The sequence below is a fragment of the Gopherus flavomarginatus genome, chromosome 8 (assembly GCF_025201925.1).
Source record: "Gopherus flavomarginatus isolate rGopFla2 chromosome 8, rGopFla2.mat.asm, whole genome shotgun sequence".
NCBI classification, from domain to species: Eukaryota; Metazoa; Chordata; order Testudines; family Testudinidae; genus Gopherus; species Gopherus flavomarginatus.
The window spans coordinates 1,167,395-1,187,892 of record NC_066624.1 but is presented as its reverse complement, the minus strand read 5'-3'; the positions used below and the strand labels follow the sequence as shown (position 1 = coordinate 1,187,892).

The window sequence follows — 20,498 nt, the reverse complement described above, 5'->3', positions numbered from 1 at the left end:
GAATCTAAGACCCTCTGGGGGATCGTGATTAACATATCTAGTGGCTGTCTTGTCGGCCTGTAATGACTGATGAGCCACAACTGGAGTGGCCTCATGCGGAGCCGAGCGTAATTGGTCACGAAAGTACAGGCCGCCATGTGGCCTAACAGGGTTAGACACGTCCTCACTGACGTCAGGGGGGCTGTCTGTAGTCGTTGCACGATTGCCGACAAGGCCTGGAACCGCTGCAATGGCAGCAAGGCCCTGCCCACAGTGGCGTCCAGGACGGCCCCGATGAATTCCACCCTTTGTGTGGGGGCCAGGGTGGACTTGTCTGTGTTCACCAAGAGGCCCAGAGTGGCGAACATGCCGGTGATCACACGGACATGGTTGCAGACTTGTTGTTCCGACGTGCCCCGAATCAACCAATCGTCTAGATACGGGAACACGTGGATACGACTGCGCCGAAGCTGCGCCACAACAACTGCCATGCATTTCGTAAACACTCTCGGGGCCGTGGACAAGCCAAATGGGAGGACTGCAAATTGGTAATGCAGAGACCCCACAAGGAAGCGAAGGAAACGTCTGTGGGGTGGCCAGATAGCAATGTGGAAATACGCGTCCTGCATGTCGAGGGCGGCGTACCAGTCTCCCGGATCCAGGGATGGGATAATGGTCCCCAAGGAAACCATGCGGAACTTCAACTTCACCAGGTACTTGTTGAGCTCTCGCAGGTCGAGGATGGGCCTGAGGCCTCCCTTGGCCTTGGGGATCAGAAAGTAGCGGGAATAAAACCCCTTGCCTTGCTCGTTCTCCGGCACCGCCTCTATAGCCCCTTTGCGGAGGAGCGTCTGCACCTCCTGCCGAAGGAATTGCTCGTGAGAGGGGTCCCTGAAGAGGGACGAGGAAGGGGGGCGGGGAGGAGGAAATGAAACAAACTGCAGGCGGTATCCCGACTGCACCGTGCGTAAAACCCAGCGGTCTGATGTTATTAGGGACCACGCCGGGAGGAAAAAAGAAAGGCGGTTGGAAAACGGGGGGACAGGATCCAATGGGGAAACTGTTACTGCGCCCTCGGGCGCACCTTCAAAATGAAGGCTTGGGACCAGGCGGGGGCTTAGAGGAGCCTTGGTTTTGGCCCCCTTGGTTCCCCGAATGCCTGCGCCTTCCGTTCCTGCCGCGGCGCCTGTTAAGGTCCTGCCGCTGGCGGAACTGGAGATACGGCCTGCGCTGTTGTTGCTGTTGCTGCGGCCGGAAGGGTCTGCGCTGCGTCACTGGAGTGTGCATCCCCAGTGACCTCATGATGACGCGGTTGTCTTTTAGATTCTTTAGTCTAGGGTCTGTCTTATCCGAAAACAGCCCTTGGCCTTCAAAAGGAAGGTCCTGTATTGTGTGCTGGAGCTCCGGCGGAAGGCCGGAAACCTGCAGCCAGGAGAGGCGACGCATTGTTACACCCGACGCGAGGGTACGGGCAGCCGAATCCGCAGCGTCCAGAGAGGCTTGCAAGGACGTGCGTGCGACCCTCTTGCCTTCCTCTAAGATGGCCGCAAACTCCTGACGAGCGTCTTGTGGCAACAGCTCCTTGAATTTGTCTGCTGCCACCCAGGAGTTAAAGGCGTATCTACTTAACAGGGCCTGTTGGTTGGAGACCCTGAGTTGTAGCGCCCCCGCCGAGTACACCTTACGGCCGAGGAGGTCCATCCGCCTAGCCTCCCTGGATTTGGGGGCTGGAGCCTCCTGGCCATGACGCTCCTTATCATTGACAGATTGGACCACCAGGGAACACGGAGTCGGGTGTACGTGGAGGTACTCGTAGCCCTTAGAAGGAGCCATGTACTTCCTCTCGACGCCCTTCGCAGTGGGAGGAATGGAGGCCGGGGACTGCCAGATGGTGGTGGCGTTGGCCTGGATGGTCCGTATGAACGGCAGGGCGACCCTGGTGGGAGCGTCTGCGGAGAGGATGGTGACAATAGGGTCCTCTACCTCCGAGACCTCCTCGGCTTGTAGACTCAGGTTTTGGGCTACTCGCCGGAGGAGGTCCTGGTGCGCCCTGAGGTCCAGCGGGGGGGGGCTGTTGGAGGAGGTCCCAGCCACCGCTTCATCAGGGGAAGAAGATGAGGAGACCCCCGGCAAGAGGGTGTCTGAAGGGGGGTCTCCCTCGGCCCTCGCCTCTGTCTCAGGAGCCAAAGTGGAGTCCTGTTGCTTGGATCCTTCCTCCCCATCCGGGGAGGGAGGGGGGCGAGACAACGAGGCCTCAGGTGCCCTGCGCTCTGCAGTCGGCGGCCTAGCAGGGAGCTGTTGGGGGCCCTGGGCCTGATGATACGCCCAGGGTGTCCAGAAACCCCATTGCTGTGGGGCTGCGTCCTGCTGTGGAGGCTCGCTGAACAGCGCCGCCTGCCGGTCGGTGCCCAGCGCGTACCCACTGTCCGCCAGCGAAGACACGGACGGCTGTCTCGAGGGCCATGGCGGAGCGGACCCTGGATGGTAATGGTCCGCGCGGGCCGGCACGGGCGATCGTCTCGGTGCCGGGGACCGGTGCCGGGAGTCGTAACGGTGCCGGGAGCGGGACCGAGTTCTGCCACGGTGCCGGGATCTGGATCGGTACCGGGCGCCGCTTCGGTGCCGGGATCGGGACCTGCCACCGGTTCGGTACCGGGAGGTCGACCGGGACCGGGACCTGCCACCAGCTCGGCGCCGGGAGGTCGACCGGTGCGGCGAACGTCTGGATCGGCTCCTGGACTCGCGGTGCCGGTAACGGCGGCTGGAGTCCGACCGCGATCGTCTCGGTGTCGACCGGCGCCGCGAGTGCGACCGGTACCGCTGAGGGGAGCGGTGCCGGGACTGCGAGCGGCGGCGGGATCTGGAGCGACCCTGACGTCGGGACCTGGAGCGAGAACGAGAGTCCCGGGACGGTGCCGACATCATAGGCTTGCCTCTGGACACAACCCGCACCGGAGGTACCGGGGGTGGTAGCTGCGTGGGCTCGGTCAGGGCTATGAGGTCCCGTGCCGAGGCGAAGGCCTCTGGTGTAGATGGCACCACTATCTCAACCCCAGATGTCATGGGGGAGCTTGGCGGCACCGGACTCGACGGACCCGCCGGGCCCGGAGTCGACGGTGCCGGCGGGGCCGCGGCCGATACTGAGGCCGGGCGCTCCACTCGGGTGTGCCTGGCCGGAGTAGTGGACTTCGACGGCCTAGGCTCTGTCCCCGGTGCCGGAGAAGGTCGGTGCCGGGGAGTCTTCTCGGTGCCGGTGCGATCCGGTGCCGGCGCCGACATCACGGCCTGCGAAGCCGCCGGGTCAAGTGCCGCTTCCAGGAGGAGAGTCCGGAGCCTTTGATCCCTCTCCTTCTTAGTCCTTGGCTTAAAAGCCTTGCAGATGCGGCACTTGTCGGATCTATGCGATTCCCCCAGGCACTTCAGGCACGCGTCGTGGGGGTCGCTCGTGGGCATAGGCTTCTTGCAGGCCGCACACTGCTTGAAGCCCGGCGAACCAGGCATGAGCCCGGTGCCGGGTGCCGGGAAGGGCTAAGCCCCCGGCGAAAAACTATTTACAACTACTTAACACTTAACTACTACTATCTAACTAACAGTCTAATTAACAACTACAATAGAGATAACGATAGAAAAACAAGGAGAGCTAGGGACGTGGAGGACAGCTATGCCGCGCTCCACAGTTCCAACGACCGACACGGCGGTAAGAAGGAACTGAGGAGCGGGTGGGCCGGCAGGGATATATATTGGGCGCCATGGCGGCGCCACTCCAGGGGGCGACCTGCCGGCCCACTGGAGTTGCTAGGGTAAAAAGTTTCCGACGAACGTGCACGCGCGGCGCGCACACCTAACTGGAATGGATGTGAGCAATCACTCGAAGAAGAACTTGAGGATTCAACATACATTTGTAGTCCTAGCAGAAATGCCTACCAAGGTCATCTGCTAAGCTGTTCTGTATCTCCAGAAGGTAAATTGCCAAAATAAGGATGGAAATGGCTATGCATCAATTGCAGAACTTTACCACTTTGGCACAAAGGGAAGGGGACCTGGCTCCTCCATATCTGTTGATATAGAACATGCCAACTATGTTGTCTGTCAGAATCTTAATAGACTTGTTCCTGATTAGAGGCAGGAAACCGATACAGGCGTTCCTGACTGCCCTCAGTTTAAGGAGGTTGATGTATAGTCGCGTCTCTTGGGCAGACCATTTGCCCTGGGTCATGAGGGTTACCATGTGTGTCCCCAATCCACCAGGGATGCATCTGTTGTTACACTGATAGAAGGAGTAAGTTAAACAAATGGAATCCCTATGCAGACATTATCTGGGTCCCTCCAAAAATTGAGAGTCTTGTACCTGATGAGGGACCGACACTAATTTGCTCATACTGTGTTTGTTCAGAGTATAAACAGTCCTGAGCCACCTCTGGAAGCTGGCATATGGCATCACAAAGGTGTAGGCTGCCATGTGTGTGGGTAATTGAAGACAACTTCTTACTGATGTCTGTGGACTGACTTGAATCTTTGAGATGAGATTTGCTAATGTTGAGAATTTGTTGGAGGGAAGACAAGCCCTGTCTGAAATAGTGTCCAAGGAGACTCCTATGAACTCTATTCTTTCTACTGGGCTCAAAACAGATTTCTCAGTGTTGAGCTGCAACTCTAGCTCATGGAATAGGGTCTGATCATCTTCATGGTGTCAAAGATGTCATTGTAAGACTAGCCCTGGAATAGCCAGTTGTCATTGGGAAAAACGATAATTTCCCGATGACAGAGGTAAGCTGTGACCACCTCCAGCACCATTGAGAATGCTTTTGGGGCAGACAAAAGGCCGAATGGGAGCATTCAATACTAAAAGTGATCCTGGCCTACTGAAAAGTACAGGAATCATTTGTGAGACAGGTGAATTGCAATATGGAAATAGGCATCCTACAGATCGAGGGTCATAAACTATTTTCCTGGTTCTAATGACAGAATTATAGCTCTGACAGATACCTGACAAAGTTTTGAGACCTGACAAAATTGTTTAGGTCTCTTAGGGCTAGTCTACACTAACAATGCTAAAGCACTGCTGCAGCAGTGCTTTAACATGGCTTGCGTAGTCGCAGCAGAGTGCTGGGAGAGAGCTCTCCCAGTGCTCTAAAAAACCCACCTTTACGAGGGGCATAGCTACCACCACTAGTGCACTGTCTAGATTGGCACTTGACAGCGCTGAAACTTGCTGTGCTCAGGAGTTTTTTTTCCACACCCCTGAGCAAGAAAGTTGCAGCACTGTAAAGGGCCAGTGTAGACAAGCCCTTAGATCTAAAATCAGTCTCTGTCCTCAGTTGTTCTTCAGGAAGCGGTTAGAAAGTGGTTAAAATAAAACCCCTTCCCTCTGCGCTGAACAGGAACTGGTTCTACAACACCCATTTGTAGAATTGAGTAGACTTCTTGCTCATGAGAGGGCTCCTGGAAGAGGGACAGGGAAGGGGACTGGGTATAAGGGAAGGAGGTAAAATGGATAGTGTACCTAACCTTATAACCTCCAGCACCCATTTATCTAATGTGATTCTCTCCTATGCAGAAAGAAAGTGCAGAGATGGTTTCCAAAAGGTGAAAGATGGGTAAAATGGTGTACATGCATCTCCATGTTGTGGGTTAGTTTCAGGCCCTTGACCAGGCCATCAAAAGTGGTGCTTAAGTGATGATGATGGTTCAGTAGCAGGCATACAGGGAGCAAATGGTTCCTTTCTCTGGAATCTCAATTTTTTCCTGCACAGTTCATACAGTCTCTGGGATCCTGAGAATGAAACACGTTGGGATCTTTGAGCCATCTGGGATCTACTAAACCTTCATTTGTTTGTAGATCTGTAAATCCTGAGAGATCTTAGCATGGCTCTGGAATCCTTAAGAGTATGCAGCAAATCATCAGAGAACTCAGCAAACAGTCTGAGACCACTGAAGGGAAGGTCCTCAACAGTGTTCAGGACCTCCCTTGAGATTCCAGACATATGGAGCCAGGATGCCCTCTGCATGATTACTGCCGTAGAGATGGATTGAGCAGCGGCAGCAGATGTATCCGAGACATGCACCTGGCAAACGCTCAATAAAGGTGATCAATTTGGCATAATTTGAGTGATTGTATTTAGCCATAAAAACTTAATAGTTCATGATCCTAAATTGAAGAGTCCTGGATGAGTATGTCTTTCTGCCAAATAGATGGAGGCATTTTTGATCCTTATCATATGGTGTGGCCTTTGCATGATGTTGTCTGGCACATTTGTTCATTGCTACACAACCAGGGAGTTCAGTGTTGGATGGATGAATAGAAATTCAGAGTCTTTAGCTGGGACATAATATTTCTTATTGGCCCATTTACACATCAGCAGAATCGTTGCAGGGGTCCGCCAGATGGATCCATCAGAGCCTCATTAATAGGCAGGGCAACTCAAGTATCGGCAGTCCACTGGAGAATGTCCAGGAACTTATGTTGTGACTCCATCACCTCTTCCAAGGGAATATGGAGGGAATCTGCAATACGCTTCATTAACTATTGGAAATGTGTGAAGTCACAGTCAGTAGGGGAAGCATAGCCACTTCATCAGGGGAAGATGAGGAAATATTTGTTTGGGGAGTAATCTTTTCTCTATCCCAGCCTTCTGCTAAAAGATTCTTGTGCCTGAGATAATGGAGGAGGCAAAGCTGGAGTAGGAGAGCATGTCACTCTGTATTCTCCATGAGACCAGGGGCATGGGATAGTTGCCTGAGGATATGTTGCCCAAGTATCCCAATATGGCCACTGGAGAGGTCCAAAAGGCACTGGTGACGGCATCAACTGGTGCTTGAACCAGGTCGGGGGAACATGGGCCTGTTTTTGGTGCAACTCCCCTATCTTCTCAACAGTGTCAAGATAGATATCCCTTGTCTGAAGTGTCAGAGGAATCCTGGATCAAAATATTCTAATTGGAGGAATATTCCTCCTCTTCAAGAAGCGGAGTTCCAGCATAATGAGAATCAAGTGATAACAGAGAAATGTCCCACATTGGTGACTGTGCTTGTCTCAGTACCAATAATCTCTTAGTACTCAGTACCAACTAACAAGGGAACCAGCTCCTCCAAAACAAATAGATCCCGCAAGAATCCAAACTCCTGAAGTACCGAGGGTTTGGAGTGTGAGGACCTGTTCTGTTGTCGGTAGGGTATATGCTGCTCTGGCAAGTCCACTCCAGTCAAAGTGGCCAGTATCAATGAGAATGCCTTGCGGGGTGCCAAAACCATATGAGAGGCATGGTGTCTTCATGGTATCTCAGTGATCAACTTAGATGCAGATAGTACTGAAGGAGTAGTGGGTACCGTTATCTTAGAGGTGGAATGATTTGATAAGGCGGTGTCCTGTTTGTGTGGCACCAAAGGTTTTAGTTACCAAGGCATGCTTGCTGCCCTTTTTCTCTGGTGAGCCTAGAACCCCAGCCACAAGATCCATACCTAGAGTATCTGGAGCCACAGCCATATCCAGGGTGGGGTATAAGGTCTTTGCAGCAGCCTTGCTCTGTGGCGACCAAGGTCTTTTTCGAGTTTGACTTTTTCTGTGGAGAATGAATATTTTCTATGGCTCTTCTCCACGGATTTATCTCGCTTACACCCAAATGAACATGGCACTATCTTAAATTCAGCAACTAATGTCTGGAGGGCCCTCAAGGCCTGGATCTGAGGCTGGTTGGAGGGAATGCTCCATCATTAGGAGTCTCACTTTTAGCTCCTGATTTTTTTCTTGCCCTGCCCTAAAAAGCAGTGCAGATGGATTACATTTGGAGGATCTGAGACTCTCCCACGCAGCAGATACAACAGGAATGCCCGTCGCTGACAAGGATAGCCTCTTGGCAAGAAATGCCCCACTTGATGCCTGGAGAGTCCAGCATATCCCAGGACAACAGTATGTATCAGGGGAACATCTCCCTCCCAAAAGGGGAAAGGGATCAAGAGAAAGTCCCCCTAAACTCCTAAACAAAAAGTAAATGAAATAACTAAAGAAAAGAACAATAAGCTAAAGAAGGGTAACTAGGCTAAGAAACTTCAAAAGTCAGGCACACCAGTGCTCCATCTCAGGCAGAGATGGTCGAGAAGAAACTGAGGGTGGTTCACCCATGCAACCCTACATAGCCTCAGAATGGGGCACAATAAAGCATGGGGTGTGTGCATGGCCAAACAGGCACCACCACCAAAAACCTCCGATTAAAGGTGCAAGGGATGGGAGTATATCTGAAGTGGAGCACCCATAGGGTCACTACTTGAAGAACTGATTATTAAAAGTGTATTTACTGAGGTATAATGAGTACATAATTGATAAGTATATGAATATGCTACTGAATGGATGATGGCTGAACCTTAACAATTAGGTTCTTAGTAATTAATCATGTGTAGTACACTGGATAATACATATTAATTAAATCAGAAGATTATTTACAACATCAGAGGTCTAACAACTTTGGGGTGCCTCTCTATTAACATGTATATAAACCACAATGTTAATGGGAGTTTCTGCATGCAGAAAAGATGGAGAAGAGTTGTCTATGTAATAGATTTGCATTAGTTGTATAGTGGCCAAACTTCAGTGACCACCTGTTTGAAATTGTCCTTTTAATTTAAATATTTTGAATCCCAATTTTTAAACCATATAATTTAAAGTGTGACTATAATTCCGAAATCTGAAGTTGTGACGTGTTTCCCTCTGTGTGACCAAAGCATCTAACTCCGAGGGTACCCAAATGAAGCTCTCTAAGGAAACATCTGATATATTTGTTTGGAGTTTTGTAACAAAACCAGCTGCACGACACCATCTATCACATCACAGACAATACTAAGCAGAGCACATACCTTGAATGACAGTACAAAGAAATCCCTCATTGTTCCTGGGCAGTTCTCGAACTGTACAGCCAAGTTCCAAGCTCATAAAATCAACAAGACAGGAGACTAGAATAAAAACCTTCAGCCTGGTATAGTCTGTGCCCATAAAATCTTCAGTGACAGGCATTTCGGGCCCAGCATTAAATTTTAAACATGGGGCTTGTGATATTGCACTCCATATGCTTTATGAATGTGAATATGATGTAACTGGAATATGCTTTATGCAAAAGGTCTCTTGTAAGGTATCATTACAAAGGTTATAACCTACTGAATATATCCATCCTATTTGTATGAATGTATCATTCTTGTATCTGAAAGTAGAAATGTGAAGGATTACTCTGATTGTAATTATTGTAATTATGCAAAGTGTGCGCCATTAATGGTGGTTTAGGATCTTGATAGTTCCCATTGACTAGAACAATTGGTTGTGAATGGGTTTATTTACCTGTAAGCCTTCCTGTGTATGTAATGAAGAATAAGGTCTTACAGCGACATGTGAACATGTCACATGATACTGGAATCCATCTTAAATCTGGTGCTTTTCCATTTAGAAGGAGGGTTGGGTACCCAGAGAGACAAAAGATTCCCACCTTGAGCCAAAGCTATTAAAGGGGGTGGAACAGAACAAAGGGGGCTGCCAGTCATGAGAAATCCCCTAGTTACCACCTGAGCTGGAAGTAACAAGGACTGTACAAGTGGAAAAGATTGGGCCCAGAACAGGAAGGAGTCCAGTCTGTGAAAGAAGCGTATTGGAACATCTCTAAGGGTGAGATTTGATCTGTAAACAGAGTCTTAATGTATTAAGCTTAGACTTGCATCTTCTTGCTGTATTTTCCTTGGTGAGTTACTTTGTTCTGTCCGTTATTACTTGAAACCACTTAAATCCTACTTTTTATACTTGATAAAATCACTTTTGTTTATTAGTGAATCCAGAGTAAGTGATTAATACCTGGGGGAGCAAACAGCTGTGCATATCTATCAGTGTTACCGAGGGTGGACAATTTATGAGTTTACCCTGCATAGGCTTTATACAGAGTAAAACAGATTTATGTGGGGTTTGGGTCCCATTGGGAACTGAGTGTCTGGGTGCTGGAGATAGGTGACCAGTTGAGCAGTTTTTGGTTAAAGTCTGCAAGTTTGGGGACGTGGACTAGTTGTAGGTCTGTGTTGCAGCAGGCTAGCATGTCTGGCTCAACAGGGCAGGATTCTGGAGTCCCAAGCTGGCAGGCAAAATGGGCTCAGAGTAACTTCAGCATATCAGGTGACAGTCCCAAGGAGGTCTCTGTGACCGAAACCATCACAGGACTCATTTAACAACAGCAGGAAATACTGTCAGTAGTTGCTATTAATATAGATTATTCATGATTTCAAATCTGTTATCTCAATAACTAACCATTCTGCCATTAAATCCATTCACACGAAGTTGAAGGAAGAAAAGCCAGATTCTGATCAAATTACTCTAATAATTACTCAGAATAATTCCTTCAACTTTAATGGATTTACTCCAGATTTACACAAAATCTAGCTGTAAGTATCCAATACTATCCCTAGACCCATAAAAGGCAATCATTTCAGATTGCTCTGCATATAATTTCTATCCTGACAAGTACATTCAGAAGAGAATTAGGCATACCACTCCCATAAAGATTTATCAGTGATTTAGCCCTCTCAATAATTGTGTCATTCCCATCACTGAAGAATCTGAGTATCTAATTGGCCCAATCAGGTGTTCAGATTCAATGGATCGATTGCCGTGTGTCGATCCCCTAGTAAGTGTAGACAAGCCCTAAGTTTCCATAAGAAATTTATTCTGAGAGTCAAAACTTTGCTGCAGGAAGATTCAGAGATAACCAAGTGTTAGTTCTTCACACACGGGTTTTTATTCCCAACGCTTTGCCCTTTCCTCCCTCTGTTTACACGCTGGCAGTGCTACTCACCCATTTTTCTAAACCAGTGAGCCTCATGGGTCCTCATATCCAGTGTCATACTCCCTTCTGTAAAAGACTCAGCAAGCCTCCGATGTGCTGCAGAAACATGCCATTTGACAGACAGGAAATGTTTCCTGAGCAGAACAACTGCATTTCCTATGCCCAATATTAACTACAACACACAGTATAGGGCTTCAGAAATCTGAGTAATTCAGCATGTGGGGTACCACTCACAGGTTTGATCTAATATATTTAGAGAGAGCTCACAGAAAAACATTAGAATGTGCCCAAACTAGCATTTCCAGCTAGATATGCAGGACTGTCACAAGGGACATACAAACAAAATGAGTCATGTCCCTTCACCAAGAAATTCATTGACATTGGGGCCCAACTGGGGGTCTGTGGGGTTTGGCTTAATCTGATGGGAGGAGTTTGGGACAAGAAAATTAATCCCCTCAGTCCCTTGAAATACTATTCTTAGGGTCCCACTCAAGTCCAGTGGAGGAAACAACTTCTTCAGTGGAGGATAGAATTAAAATTCAAAATGATCTGGACAAACTGGAGAAATGGTCTGAAAAAAAAAAAGATGAAATTCAACACTGACAAATGCAAAGCACTCCACTTAGAAAGGAACGATCAGTTGCACACATACAAAATGGGATATGACTGCCTAGAAAGGAGAATAGCAGAAAGGAATCTGGGAGTCATAGTGGATCAAAAGCTAAATATGAGTCAGTGTAACACTGTTGCAAAAAAAGCAAACATCATTCTGGGATGTATTAGCAGGAGTGTTATAAGGAAGACACAAGAGGTAATTCTTCTGCTCTACTCCATGCTGATTAGGCCTCAACTGGAGTATTGTGTCCAACTCCGTGCGCCATATTTCAGGAAAGATGTAGACAAATTGGAGAAAGTCCAGAGAAGTGTAACAAAAATGATTAAAGGTCTAGAAAACATGACCTGTGAGAGAAGATTGAAAGAACTGAGTTTCTTTAGTCTGTAAAAGAGAAGACTGAGGGAGAGACATGATAACAGTTTTCCAGTACATAAAAGGTTGTTACAAGGAGGAAGGAGGAAAAATATTCTCCTCAGCCTCTGAGGAGAGGACAAGAAGCAAGGGGCTTAAATTGCAGCAAGGACAATTTAGGTTGGACATTAGGAAAAACTTGCTAACTGTCAGGGTGGTTAAGCACCGGAATAAATTGCTTAGGGAGGTTGTGGAATCTCCATCATTGGAGATTTTTAAAAGCAGGTTAGACAGACACATGTCAGGGATGGTCTAGATAACACTTCGCCCCACCAGGAATGCAGAGGACTGGACTAGATGACCTCTCAAGGTCCCTTCCAGTCCTATGATTTTATTACATAAGCTCTTCATTCTCCATGACATGGTCATGGTGACTATAGCAGCTACAGGACTAAATGTACATTTTCTATGGGGCTTCCAAGACAGGAAGAGAGGAGAGAAAATATCTAGTAAAAACAGAGGTTATTTCCTGTAAATAGAAATTCTTCGAGATGTGTGGTCCCTGTAATTGACACATAGGATATGCATGCACTTCATGGGCGGTGGGCAGGGGAGGCTGTGCTTCCCCAAACAGCCAGGCATGGCCCCGCCCACACTCCACCTCCAGGGTCCTGCTTTGGCGCTGCTGCTGAGCTCCAGGGGCTGGCGCACGCTGCTCGCCTTCCCAAGACTGTGGTGTTGCCACGCGCTCTCCCTTCGAGCATGCTAGGGCTGCAGGGGCTGCAGTGGTGCTGCTGTGTGCTCTCTCTCTCCCCCTCCCAGCACTCTGGGGCTGTGGACGCTGCAATGATGCCGCCTCACACTCTCCCTCCCAGGGATCTGCAGTTGGGGGGACTGCAGGAACTAGCCAGCCTAGAGTTGGGGCCAGCAGCTGCAGCGGGGGGGCTCTCAGTTCCAGGGGTGTGGAAGGGGCAAGGCCTCAGGTGGAAGGGGCAGGGCTGGGGGCCTGCCTTCCCCAGCCAGCAGTTCATGTGCCGCCCACAATGCACACCATGCACCTGAGCTCAGAGATTTTAACAAGCATTGCTCATTGGCCTGCATATGCACAAAAGATCATCTCATGCTCCTGAGCGAGGGTACAAGAGGCAGTGAGGATCAATGCCCCCACAGTGCCTCTTCTTACCACAAATCCAATCCAGAGCTGAAGCTGAAGGAACAGAGAGCAGGTAGTGTAATAGATACAGACCACACATCTCAAAGAACTTTCAGTTACAGTAAGTAACCTTCATTCTGTCTTCAAGTGCTGGTCCCTCTGTGTATTCCACATGTGGGTGATTGACAAGCAGCAGTCAGTTTGGAGGTGTGTGCAAGGAAGCCAGAAACAAAGGTGTGTGCAGCCCCGGAGCATGCACAGAGTCAGCGCCTATGGAGAAACCCTGTCTGGCTCACTGTCCGATCCATCATTTGACATCAGAGGGGCATGGCATGATTGTGAGGAAATGCCCCTTGGTCGGCCATGGCTCAGTTCCATGATCTTGGTACTGAGTGGTGGAGAGTAAGGAGCTTCCAACATAGACAGGTCATCAGCCTGATGGAATTCTAACTGTACCAAGTGTCCTGACGTCAGCGGTGGTGCCAGGGGAGATGGGGACCTTGCCCATATCAATCTCTCCAGTGCCGTATGGGCCAATGCTGCTGGCAGTACTGACAGCTCGCACACCAGGAGAGGCTTAGAGCATTTGCCCTTGTGTCTCTGTACCGAAGATTCGGTGCCTGTCCCCAAACAGTCCATGGGCCTATCAATGGTACTGGACATTGACAGTCGCCGTGAGATGTGGGTGCAAGCTGATCTCAGTGTTGGCAATGCCGAGGATACCGAGCAAGGTGGTGACGGCTTTCAGGTATCCCTTGGCTAACTAAGTGGTCTTCCCACTCTCTTTTTCAACTTTTGAGAGGAGTCCCCAGGCCATTTGTTCAACGCACTATCCTTCAAAGTCAAGGTTGACGGGAAGACTCACATCCACTGGAGGGCTGGGGTTGGAGAGCCTCTACTATAAAAATGATTTTTAGGCAGAGGTCTCGGTCCCTGTGGTATCTCAGTTGGAGCTGCTTGCAGAGGAAACACTTTTTTTGGATGTGCCCGCTCCGAGACAGCAAATGCACGAGGGTGCTTGTCCACAATCGGGATTGCTTCTCTGAAAGTGTGACAATTCTTGAAGCCCAGAGAGCCAGGCATATGCTTATCCAGGGGGGTCGCCACAAGAATAAAGCCTTTTCTTTCTTCTTTTTGTTGATTTTTTTTTAAAGGCACCACCAAGTAAAAGTCAAAAGAAGGCTAAAGGGTTTCTAAAATCTAAAGACTAACAATTGAAAATAAGAGTTAATGATCCTCTAACAGGCAGCTAGAGGCTCCATCTCTAGTCCTGGCGGTTGAGAACTAACTGAGGACAGTTAGCCCGCACACACAGGTTAGCCTCGTGGTGCAGCACTAGAAGAGACAGCACCATTTGCGGGCCCAACAGACCTATACAGAAAACCTATCGACCGCTATGCCTACCTTCATGCCTCCAGCTTCCATCCCAGGCACATCACATGATCCATTGTCTACAGCCAAGCACTGAGGTACAACCACATCTGCTCTAACCCCTCAGACAGAGACCAACACCTACAAAATCTCCACCAAGCATTCTCAAAACTACAATACCCACACGAGGAAATAAGGAAACGGATCAACAGAGCCAGACGTGTACCCAGAAGCCTCCTACTGCAAGACAAACCCAAGAAAGAAACCAACAGGACTCCACTGACCATCACATACAGTCTCCAGCTAAAACCTCTCCAACGCATCATCAGGGATCTACAACCCATCCTGGACAATGACCCCACACTTTCACAGGCCTTGGGTGGCAGGCCAGTCCTCACCCACAGATAACCTGCCAACCTGAAACATATTCTCACCAGTAACTCCACATCGCACCATAGGAACTCTAGCTCAGGAACCAATCCATGCAACAAACCTTGATGCCAACTCTGCCCACATATCTACACCAGCGACACCATCACAGGACCTAACCAGATCAGCCACACCATCACCGGTTCATTCACCTGCACGTCCACCAATGTAATATACGCCATCATATGCCAGCAATGCCCCTCTGCTATGCACATCGGCCAAACTGGACAGTCTCTACGGAAAAGGATAAATGGATGCAAATCAGATATTAGGAATGGCAATATACAAAAACCTGTAGGAGAACATTTCAACGTCCCTGGCCACACTATAGCAGACCTTAAGGTGGCCATCCTGCAGCAAAAAAAACTTCAGGACCAGACTTCAAAGAGAAACTGCTGAGCTTCAGTTCATCTGCAAATTTGACACCATCAGCTCAGGATTAAACAAAGACTGTGAATGGCTTGCCAACTACAGAACCAGTTTCTCCTCCCTTGGTTTTCACACCTCAACTGGTAGAACAGGGCCTCATCCTCCCTGATTGAACTAACCTCATTATCTCTAGCTTGCTTGCATATATATACCTGCCCCTGGGAATTCTCACTACATGCATCACCCACGAAAGCTCATGCTCCAAAATGTCTGTTAGTCTATAAGGTGCCACAGGATTGTTTGCTACTCCAACAGACCTTGCTACCAAAGTTCTCTGATCAGCAGCGCAGGGATGCAGACACAACTACAGTGGAGCACCCCATAGGGACACTGCTCAAAGAAGAAGAAAAGGGATTTTTTGGGAGGGAGGCGAGGGGTACAAGTGAGTGTCAGTATTGTAATTAGCCCCCCATTTCTCTTACCAACTTTATATTATTTTCTGCAGTTTCTACATTTCAGAGGAAGAACAAAAGTCACTTTAATAAAAACAATCCTCTTGTAAATTGCTAGGACAATGAAGAGCCCAGCACTTGGCCTTTAACTACCACATTTATAAATTCGCACTGGAAACTCAAAACAACTTTTTTCGTTTGTCATAGCTCCTGCCTGCTTAATAAAGATGCTGTTCTGAGCCCTATCCATGCAGACAGAGTAGAGAACTGCCACTTCGGGCCATCCCAGACTGAAGCCCCTAGACCTGCTAGTGTGGATGCTACCTGATTGTTTTGACTGCATTTGTGATCATAAGTAGGGTTTCTCCTTCCCAAGGGGAAACTGTAGGAAGAGCGAGCCTTTTGTCTGAGGGAAGTAGCTAACACTGTTACAGGCCTACTAGGAATGAAACTCTTCCAGCTCTAGTCCGCAGGCTTTTCAGAGCAGAAACACACAGCATTAACTGTACCATCAACATGTTCATAGATGTACAACCACAGAAAATGGATGGGGGCTAATCTAGCTACAATGAATCAGGAAAGAGATCTTGGAGCATCGTGGATAGTTCTCTGAAGACGTCCACGCAATGTGCAGCGGCAATCAAAAAAGCAAACTGGATGTTAGGAATTATTAAAAAAGGGATAGAAAATAAGACGGAGAATATCTTATTGCTCTTGTATAAATCCATAGTGCGCCCACATCTTGAATACTGCATACAGATGTGGTCTCCTCATCTCAAAAAAGATATACTGGCATTAGAAAAGGTTCAGAGAAGGGCAACTAAAATGATTAGGGGTTTGGAACGGGTCCCATATGAGGAGAGATTAAAGAGGCTAGGACTTTTCAGCTTGGAAAAGAGGAGACCAAGGGGGGATACGATAGAGGTATATAAAATCATGAGTGATGTATAGAAAGTAAATTAGGAAAAGTTATTTACTTGTTTCCATAATACAAGAACTAGGGGCCACCAAATGAAATTAATGGCCAGCAGGTTTAAAACAAATAAAAGGAAGTTCTTCACACAGCACACAGTCAACTTGTGGAACTCTTTGTCTTAGGAGGTTGTGAAGGCTAGAACTATAACGTTTAAAAGAGAACTGGATAAATTCATGGAGGTTAAGTCCGTTAATGGATATTAGCTAGGATGAGTAAGGAAGGGCGTTTCAAGCCTCTGTTTGTCAGAAGGTGGAGTTGGATGGCAGGAGAGAGATCACTTGATCATTGCCTGTTGGGTTCATTCCCTCTCGGGCACCTGGCATTGGCCACTGTCGGTAGACAGGATACTGCGCTAGATGGATCTTTGGTTTGACCCAGTACGGCCACTCTTATGGTCTTATGTAAACTACGTACCTGAGGTCAAGTAAGTCAGGAGTGTGTCCATATCTTTATCCCTAGAGTAGAAGAAAAATCCAGTTTTACAGAACACTTTATTATTTTATATGGTATGACAGAATACGATAACTAATTACAGATACAGTATTCCTGCTTTTGTCAAAAGCATATAGACTCAAAACCCATAGTGTTATAAGACCTGGAGTAGCAGCGTTGCAAGTCCGTAGTAAGAGTGTTATAGGCCTGTAGATTTGTAGACCCAAAGGAGGAGTGTTGTAGGAGATTTTCAGAAAGGAAGCCAGAGACTCAGCTTCCAAATTTCATTTACATAGCCTTGTTTCCTTGCAATATCAGAAGTAAGCTGTATGGTACTAACTCCAACTTGGGTGCATAGCAAAGTGATAGAGCCCACTCCAAGGAGACCCATTGTCTACCATCAACAGTATTCCTTTCCTGAGCTTTTGGGCACTCAACAAAGAGTTGAAAAATGCTTGGTCTCTGGCAGGGAAGACCACACTGTTCTCAGAGCTCTTGACAGGTACATCCTCCAAATGTCAACTGGAGATGTCAACCTCAGAGAGGCCACCTGATCCACATTCCCCACTGAGGACTGATTTAGTATCATGCTGGCATCCAGTTAACAGGAAAGGGGATGGAGTGCAGGTACTTGGAGGAAAGTTATACAAGGTGAAGAGCTGGTCACACTTGATGCCACTGGGCCCAGTCCTAGAAGTTCTTATTCAGTTATGTAAATTGGTGTTTAGCTTGAACAGGGACTGGTCCCATAATCACATGGTAAGAAAATAAAAACCAAATATATCTTTTTAGGTGGACAGTCATTGTATTTAGCAAATGGCCTCACCTATTCTCTTTGGGTTCTGCCGTGACTTTTGACAACACAAGGCGAACCAAACACCTACATGTAAGAGAAACACAGAAAATGAGACTTAGAAATTACATCTCCATCAATATTTTGTGCCTTTTCAGCCCCAACAAGAGACAATCTTTTCCCACCTCTTCTCCATGCCATCAATTAAATATACCTACTGAAAGATACAAGGTATCAGATTGGGATTAAGAACTTTATAAGATTTTCCCAATTCTCATCCTTTATTTTGTCCTCTACTTTGCTAAATCAATGCCTGACTGGCTTGGAGTAAACAATAGAAGAAATATGTTTGTCTTATTATTATTATTCTTAAAATAGGGTAGAACATTTTAACATGCTATTTTAAAAAATTACTTAAGTTATCAACAAACCCAAGTTTTAGGGCTAAATACCAAACCAGTCTTTTCACCTCTGGGGATGATCGATAGCAAGTCAAATGCATTGATTGTAATTTCATTCTAGTCACTACTGGCCATTTGTCCACATCACAAAAACAACATTAAACTCAGAGCAACTGGCATCCACTGCTCTAGAGAGGCCTATGACAGGCCTGGTTAAAGGTGTGGCATTTCAGGATTGAGGTATGTTTTGCAGCGTCATGGGATGCTCTGGATTTCAACAGCACAGGAGCTGCAGGCTAGCATAATACACAGTACCTGCTCAGTTCTTCACCTTCATGAAAACTAAAAACTTTTCAGATGTAATAAATTAAAAGAAAGAGAAGCAGCACAAATTCCCTTCCTTTATCGGTATCTCAAATACTCACTTTAAAGCTGTAAATACTTGTTGACAATCTTGTGAGTGCTGAGATAAATACTCCAAAGCTTTGATAGCCACAGCCTGTTGTTCATTCTGAAAACAAGTAACAAACACATTTTCTAAAAGCTGTGCCAATTGTCAAGCAACGCCATCCTACCCACAACTGCAAAATGTTTGCTGGGTTTACATGGCCTTCTCGTGGGGGAAAGGCAAGAGGATTCTGCATAAGAAACATCCCCAGATGCAAGGAAAAAAATCTTAACGAAAGATCCTGTGATTCCTTGCGCAATCAGTCCATAGACAGAACAGGAACAATACAGCTTGGGGAAGCCATTAGAACCTGGGATATTATTAGCAAACCCCAAGAGATGGCTGAAAGGGCTGCTCTATATATGCCCATATTCATTCATTCAGTGCACACACACCATTCAGTCACCGCTCACAGACAAGCAAGAGGGACAAGTAAATTTTCATAGTCCTTCAGGATTTCCCAACCCCAGAATCTGAGCTCCTTAAGAACATATAAGCAGCTTCTCCTTCTGAATTGAGCATCTTCAGCAATCAAGCCATAGAAGACAACAGAAATTCTGTAGCTTGTGACAGAAGGGAGACCTAAGGAAGCATCTGGTGCAATGTCTATCCACTAACATCTATAGCTCAGGAATTTTCCTTATGAATTCTTTTAAAACTTTATTTCTTTGGTTTGGAATAAACCTCTGCTTCACTTTATTCAACACACTTGAGTTTACATAGCAAGGTCTTCTCTAGTGTAGCACATAGCAAGAAAAACTACAAGTAGGACAGGCTACAGCTGCTACGTTTATTTGAAAGTGAAGCAGAAGTCCCAGAAAACATTATCAGCTCTACCTACCTCTAAAGCAATCTGGGCAGCTAAACTCAAAAGGCTGGTGGCTGCACTTCCATCTGCTAGTAGCTTATCTTCATGCTGAGCTGGCTTTGCTGCTAACTTCCCCATTGCAACAATTGCTTCCACAGCTGAAATACATGAGGAACCAGCTGTTAACAGAATTTTTCATAGAAACACACAAAAGTAACTGTACTCTGATATTTTAACATAAATATCATCCTGGTCTGTGGAAAGGCTGACACCTTCAACTAATTTTCACAAGTTCCCCCTGGAAAACCTGTTCTGACTAGATAAATATGTTAACACCTTTCTAGCAAGCCCAGTGCTTAACTGTAGAGAAATGCTAACATGGTTTTTCTGGCTACTGCAGACAGTGTTGCCAAACAATGGAAGCCTTGTCTAGCACCCCGATCTTGTTGCAGAAAGCAGAACCCTCCCTCTAATATATAACCCATAGGCCGGGTAGGGCTCCATTCTCCCATGTCTTGACTCAAATCAACAAGAGTTACTCCTGGGGGCATTCTGCACCAACACATTAAAAATTATGCACCAAAAAATTATGTGCACCATATTTTAAAATTCTGCAAAATTCCAGAGGCTCCAGTGAAGAAATCAAGATCGGGCCCAGACAAGCAGGCAGGCAACAGATAAAGAGACTAGAAAACAAGTTGGGAGCCCTGAGAGACTTGTTGGCAAGAGTAAGGGAAGGAGTAACTACAGGCATGGGGAATTCAGATCCCTCAGACAATTACTTGAAATGGTGAAATCTGAGTTGATGAAAGTGTCATTTTGGGAGATAAACAAGTGATTTAAGGAAAAAGAGTAAGAAGTTAACTCTGCAGAGGCTGGAGGAAATTAAAACAGTTGAAAGTTGTTAAAATGTTAAAAAGAAAAGGCATTATAGGAAGAGAATTCTTCGTTTCTTTGCAGCCATTTGAAGGAAAAATTGGCCCTTTTCCAAAGGAATGTCTGCAAATAATCCAGGCAAAGAGACAATCTGATTGAAATCATTTGACTACGGACAAATTAGTCAAATTCGCTAAAAGAACACAAGGGGTTTCCACTGGAACTTAACTGCCCCCAAA

The 20,498-nt window shown here is 47.1% G+C and overlaps 1 protein-coding gene across 1 annotated transcript in view; it reads right to left on the bottom strand.

Annotated features, from left to right (window-relative positions):
* Nucleotides 1-20,498, bottom strand: part of TEX11 (testis expressed 11) — a 138,212-nt gene that overhangs the window by 34,764 nt on the left and 82,950 nt on the right. The window contains exons 18-23 of the mRNA XM_050964910.1: nucleotides 19,417-19,541; nucleotides 18,553-18,638; nucleotides 17,760-17,813; nucleotides 16,916-16,956; nucleotides 10,794-10,880; nucleotides 8,827-8,897 (exon numbers count right to left, since the gene is read on the bottom strand). Coding sequence (XP_050820867.1) covers nucleotides 8,827-8,897; nucleotides 10,794-10,880; nucleotides 16,916-16,956; nucleotides 17,760-17,813; nucleotides 18,553-18,638; nucleotides 19,417-19,541 — 464 coding nt within the window. The remainder of the gene's footprint in view (nucleotides 1-8,826; nucleotides 8,898-10,793; nucleotides 10,881-16,915; nucleotides 16,957-17,759; nucleotides 17,814-18,552; nucleotides 18,639-19,416; nucleotides 19,542-20,498) is intronic.